Source organism: Microplitis demolitor, chromosome 7, assembly GCF_026212275.2.
Source record: "Microplitis demolitor isolate Queensland-Clemson2020A chromosome 7, iyMicDemo2.1a, whole genome shotgun sequence".
Classification (NCBI taxonomy): domain Eukaryota; kingdom Metazoa; phylum Arthropoda; class Insecta; order Hymenoptera; family Braconidae; genus Microplitis; species Microplitis demolitor.
The window spans coordinates 7,427,579-7,433,902 of record NC_068551.1 but is presented as its reverse complement, the minus strand read 5'-3'; the positions used below and the strand labels follow the sequence as shown (position 1 = coordinate 7,433,902).

The 6,324-nt window shown below is 29.9% G+C and overlaps 1 protein-coding gene across 2 annotated transcripts; it reads right to left on the bottom strand.

The window, feature by feature from the left end:
• Nucleotides 1-256: 256 nt before the first annotated feature.
• Nucleotides 257-5,681, bottom strand: LOC103573856 (protein obstructor-E). 2 transcript variants are annotated; one of them, XM_008553101.3, is made up of 3 exons: nucleotides 2,211-2,669; nucleotides 1,706-2,113; nucleotides 257-1,004 (listed from the first exon to the last, which is right to left on the bottom strand). In XM_008553101.3, exons 1-3 carry the CDS (start codon nucleotides 2,212-2,214, stop codon nucleotides 694-696), a joined length of 723 nt encoding a protein of 240 aa, XP_008551323.1. In that variant the 5' UTR covers nucleotides 2,215-2,669; the 3' UTR covers nucleotides 257-693. The 2 variants fall into 2 exon arrangements, with proteins under 2 accessions (XP_008551323.1, XP_008551322.1); XM_008553100.3 differs by lacking the exon at nucleotides 2,211-2,669 and adding an exon at nucleotides 5,083-5,681 and having other exon boundaries at nucleotides 262-1,004.
• Between the last annotated feature and the right edge of the window lie 643 nt (nucleotides 5,682-6,324).

Below are 6,324 nucleotides of genomic sequence, written 5' to 3'. Positions count from 1 at the left end.
AACAATATAAGCAAACTAGTAATTTTTTAAATATCTACCAATATGGTAACCAAAAAGCGACACCACTTTAAATTATAATAACCTAAAATGGAATTAAACTTCAATACTCAACTTGCCACGTCCCATTTCTTTTAATAATCAATAACTGTATAATCTTAATTACTTAAAAACTTGGAATTTAAGTTTTTAGAAAAATATAAAGTGTTTTTATTTCAGTAATCTAAAATTATCAGTGTACAGATACATTGTTTTTTTAAAAAGTATTGTAAAAATAACAAAAATTTCTTCACAGTACTTAAAATTATTTACAACATTCTTTAAATCGCAAAAGTTTCATGTGTGCAACAAAAAAAAGGCTTCTAGTTTCTAAAACTCATATATTAAACGAAGTAATAAAATGTTTTGATATTTTTGTATTCTATCTGTAAGATTAGAAAATGGATAATTCAAATATTGCAAATGTATAAAAATATATTTTTCTATCAAATTTGTTGTTAAAATACTTTAAGATAATCTATTTCCTACCTTAAAAACTTTTATAAAGAAAATTTTATAATTAAAAATATGTTTTGATTTTTTCTTTCGTCAATAATTATTATATTATGTAGGAAACATTAAAAAATTGTTTCAATTTAGCAATTACGAAAATACGCTGTTATTACTTTAGATCGTGATTGTTTTAATTGCTAGGTTTTAGTTCCTTGGTCGAGCTCTCAAGGGTATAGGTACAGCTCCAGATGGTAAGGGAGGTACGCCTGGAGGGAGATTTTCTTCTTCAGGTTCTTGTTCGTTACGATCATCCGGTAATTCACCGTCCAAAGTAGCTGGAGTCGTAGGCACATCGCAATCTTCAGTTGGGGGAACAACACATCTTAAAGATCTTCTGTCAAAGACAAGCATTGCTGGACATCTCTGAAGACGAGGGTAGCCACCTTGGCATTGCCAATACCGATTACAAGACTTTCCAAGTGGTACGTTGCCATTTGCATCATCATTACAGAGCGCTGAAATACATCAATAATTTTGAAATTTTGAAGTGATTAGTACACGAATCGAAAGCAGAGCTTATATATAAAATATAAATACATAAATACTAAAGAAACCGATAAAGGGGTGCAGGCAGCCGATCGGTTCTCGAGTGGCTCGGGTGATCACCCAAGCTTAGCAGCATCGAGCGTGATCGCTACTTGGATGGGTGACCGCTTAGCCAAACGTTGAACTCGATCGGAGGTCTCTGGCCGTTAGGCGCGGGATGAGGAGCTAGTGATCGGTAAAATGGGAATTTTATCGAACACTAGAACGTCACCCAAACTGAACTGTACTGGCAATGGTTTTCTCTGTGGTTTTCCTTGCCCCTATACTCCCACAGCCAAAGATGGGAGGTTGGGTATCACCGTAATGGTACAGTACAGTATAAACACAAGTCGAGCCACAGCCGCGTGAAAAAAGAAGAAGGAATAGAAAAAGGTAGTAATTTGCAATTAAAGGCAAGAAGCGTAAAAAACATAAAGATGCTATACACCGCAACAATAATAAAAAAAAAAAAAATACTAAAGAAACCGATAGAGATTTTAATCAATAAATTTTTGACGTAATATTTTACAAAAAAAAATCATAAATTAAATACGACTTTGACTGATGTTTGGCTTCCAAAAGCTAAGTTAAAAAATTTTTAAATTTATTTCTCTATTTTAAATGAACTCACGATGTTTTTGACAACCATCGACATTTTCAGGCCAATCACAAGATCTTGATCTTTCATTGTATAACAGTCCACCAATACACAACTGTTCCGTGGATGTCCCATTCCAACAAGTCCAATATCTGGTACAAGATGTTTCATGTCCGAAAATTCCATAAAGCCAGTCACAATGTTCGGCACCGATCGGTGGATTTGCTTGTCTTTTTCCATCACAGTAATTAGCTCTCCAAGGATAATCACAACCCTCTGTAACACCGCGATGTTTTCCGGCAAATACTAGTCCATTTGGGCAATCAAATAGTTCAGGACGGCCATTAATGCACTCCCAATAACGGTCACAATAATCGATGTCCCCGACCACCCGAGCCTTTGTTTGACATGGATCTTCTTGCTGTTCTTTTTGTGCCAATCCTTAAAATAAAAAGTGTCATAATAAATTTAATCAAATATTTCGTTTGAGTAGTATATATCTATAAACATAAAAGCGAAATATCAATCGCTCACTCACTCATCACATAATCTCCGAAGCTATTGGTCCTATTGACTTATTATAATTCTTATTATTATTATTTTGATTATTATTATTATTATTATTAATTTCTCTTTTTTCTCCACTATCCTGTTTAAGAAAATCCGATAGATTCTTATAACTGTGTGTATAAGGCCATATACTTAACTATAGCACTTCTCATAGAACTTATTCATTCTTATCAAATCTCTAAGGGAATTTATGAGAATCTATTGGATTCTATGAGGTTTTCTAATCAGGGTAACTACTGACAGCAGCAGTAGTGAGACAGTGGGATTAAATAAAAAAAATACGTGACGTCTAAAATAATTGGAGTCATATTTGAAAAAAACTCTGCACGGAGAAAAATGTCAAGTAAATATGCCTATGTAGCACAGTAATAATTACATTACTCTATAGTTTGTGCATAAGAGCAGCAGGACACAAACTATAGATTAATGTAAATATCACTGTGCTGCATAGGAATATTTACTTGACATTTCTCTCCGTGTGAATAAAAAGAAAACAGAGACTAAAAAAAAACCATCCCGAAAAATACTTAATTCTATAAAACTTGAAAAAAAAGTATTTTTAAAAATATTTAGACATCCAATTTTATTTTGTAAGTTTGAAGCAATAAAAACTTGAGTGTCAATAATGGATCATATAGACATACACATATATGATGTTTAAATGCATTAGACAAATATATAGGTATACATGCTTCATATATGATGTATCCATGAACATCGTGAAGAAAAATTATATTTTTAATTTTCTGCTAAGAAAAGTGAAAATTTTTAAACAAAGAGAGTTATGTTTTACATACAAGTGACATAAAAATTCTGGTAAGGAATAACTACGAATTCCGATAGAAGTCGCACGGTCGCCAAAGTTTTTCCTGAAAGAGCTTAGTCAGACCAGTTTGACATTACCAGATCCAACATAGTATATTACACACCTAGGGAAGAAAGTAGGACATTCCAACCCACGTGTATAATTGCCTACCCGAACTGAAGACGACAAACACGCACATTGAGACATCCTACCTTCCTCCGTGGGGTGTATACTATTTTTCACCAAGCTTGCACTTGAAAGTTTGAATTTTTGGTTTTGTTTATGAAAAAAATGGCGCATGTGCTAATTTTTTTCATTTACTTTCTTATAAAAGAAAAAAACAACGTTATTCCCTCTAAACAGGGCAAGAATTTAAAACTTTTGGTGTAGGTATAGTGAAAATTTATTAATTTTAAAAATAAGTAAGAGTTAATGATGAAAAAAAAAAACTTATCGTAATTATACGATGAAAATAGGATAAATGTAATGATTCAAAAATGAGATAATAATAGTTTTGAACGGTTAAGTTGGAATTTTTGGTTGCTTCAACTTTTTTTTAATCTTCTATTGAGAAATTTCGTGTAAAAATATAAGAAAGAATACTTTTTTGACACCTTACTCAAACCGTTAAAACTCTTAGTTTCAATCTACAGGTTATAATAAAAAAGTAGTGCGTACACTGAGAGAAAAGTGCATGTTTGTGGTAACTAGTAAAGGATGGAACGCAGAACTTATAGTTCAGAAGAATCACAAATGTTTCAGCAATTGTACGATTATAATTTCATTAATTTGGCATCATTTAAGTCGTCGACGAATATAATTAAGAATTTTTCTTGATTGTTTTTTTGTAATAAGAATATCATTTTTTACTTAGTTACGTTCGCTATCGTTATTGTTCATTAGACTATAACATAGTTAAAATAACTATGATATCATCGTACATTTTACAACTATATATTAGTTATCTGCACTGGAGGTAATAGTGGAGGCTTCATTGAGCTATGTTTTTCATAGTTCAGAAAACCAGTTTTTTTTCTCAGTGTAATTTAAGACAAAACACGATTTCAAACTTCAGATTATGTAAACCTTCTTCATCTTCGTTTGAAATAGTCTTGTTTCATACTTTGCCACGCATTTTTCTATATTTTTTTGCAAAAGAGTATTTATTATATGGGTTAATAAATGTTGAATGTGTAATTCGTGGAGATTTTATATTTTTTTCATCAGTCTATTTTTTATCTGAATTTGTAAAATTAGATTTAATATACAGTATAAATTTCATAGTCATAATATAGCTCTCAAACCATCGAATGTATGATATAGTTGAAATTATAAGAAAAAATTTAAATAAAATGCAGAAAATAATTGAAGTATAAGTTAATAAAAATATAAGTTGTTAATGTTCGATAAGAAGTTATACAGATCAACAAATCTAAAAACGAAAATGAAAACAAGAGAGAAAAAACGTAAATGAAAACAAGGGAAAGAGAAAGAAAGTATGATCGGCGTTTGGACTACTTTCATATTTTCACTCGTGAGATGTAAGAGAAAGTTTACTCAAGAGATGTATAAACTTAGCCAAGCCTTGCCATTGTGACTAATAAAGGTGTAATATTTTGAGACAAAAAGATTAGAAAGTTAGATGTGGATTCTTTCATTTCTATTATTTTCATGTGAGAATATATTTAAAAGATAGACACAACTGTAAATGATAAGAACGTGAAAGATCTTTTTTATGATATGTTTAAAAATATATTCCTCTAATGCAATTGACATTTTAAATTTCAACATTACTTTTTTTTTTTTTTTTTTACTAAACTATGAGTAGATAGAATCACATTAGAATTGAAATATATCTATGTACATGTACTAAATATCAAAGGAATTGAAAAGGCTGTTGTGTAAGTATAAACGAATAAAAATTTTTTCTGAAGCTTTATATAAAATTGCAACTATTAAAAAATATATTTTGCAAAAAAAAAAAGTTTGATAAATCTAAATAATATTTATTTAAAAATAAAAAAAAACGCCTTACCTTGAGTAAAAATAAGTAATACAAAAAAAATTATACTTGGATAGAATCTCATTGTGATATCAGTGAGATTTTGATTATTGTTGATGAAGAAGTAGTTTCTATAAATTTTTGTTTTCACGTCAAAAGCATAAAAGTTGACTTAATCGACGTAGAACTAAATATAGTATGTAATTATAAAAAATAAAATATCGCGGATAAAGATACTTTACTGAAAGGTTTTTGGATAGAAACTGATCACTGAAAGAGGCCTTTGACTACATGTCTTATATGAACTCCCCACTCTTCCTCTTGAATCTCTAATATAAAGGAAACTGCGCGGAGTTACCTTTGTCACTTTTATTCATTTGAGAGTTTTGTCTGAACTATCAGTTGTGTTATTATTTAATATTTTATGATTTTTTTTTTCAGTTAAAAAAAATAGTTTTTCTAAATAATTTTTGCTTATATGGGAAGGGAAGGGGGGCAAAACGGAGTACTTAAGGAATATTAAATTTTCGAGGACTCAAATACGCTACATGTTCTTTTCTTTAAGGATGTTTCGGAGGCATATTAAAATATTCAGTATTTATTAAAAAAAACTACAGATTATTCTGTGAAGTTTCCCAAGGATCCTTAAAAAATTAGAAATTTTTTTACCAAACCATTCAAAAGTTATATCAGTTTTTATTAACAACAAATTTACTCGTCGTTAAATGGTATAAATGTATCATCGAGCTACTTCATGTTGAAAAATGGTGTATTGAATAAATAGTAAGAATAATCCGAGAATTTGTAAACGAGTAGATTAAGTATGTAAGAAACGCTTGGGCAAATAATATATTGCACTTACAAAGTTGTTTATGAAAAAAAAATTAAAATCGAAGAAATTAACGCTAATATTGAAGCTAGAATGTTATTTATTGAGAAAATGTGACAACATGGTAAACATGAAGGAGATAATAAACTAAACATAACTATAGCGTAATTAAATTTTGCTACACTGATAAAAAAGTTGACTTGATTCGAGAGAAAAAATCTTGAACCAAGAATTCCACTTTGAAGAAAATGATTTTCTTGAGTCAAGAGAAAAAATTCTTGAGCCAAGAAATTATTTTTGGGTCAAGTAAATTTCTCTTGGTTCAATAATTTTTTCTCTTGGCTCAAGAAAACCATTTTCTTCAAAATGGAATTCTTGATTCAAAATTTTTGCTCTTGAATCAAGTCAACATTTTTATCAGTGTATAAGTTACCGGGTAAATTTAA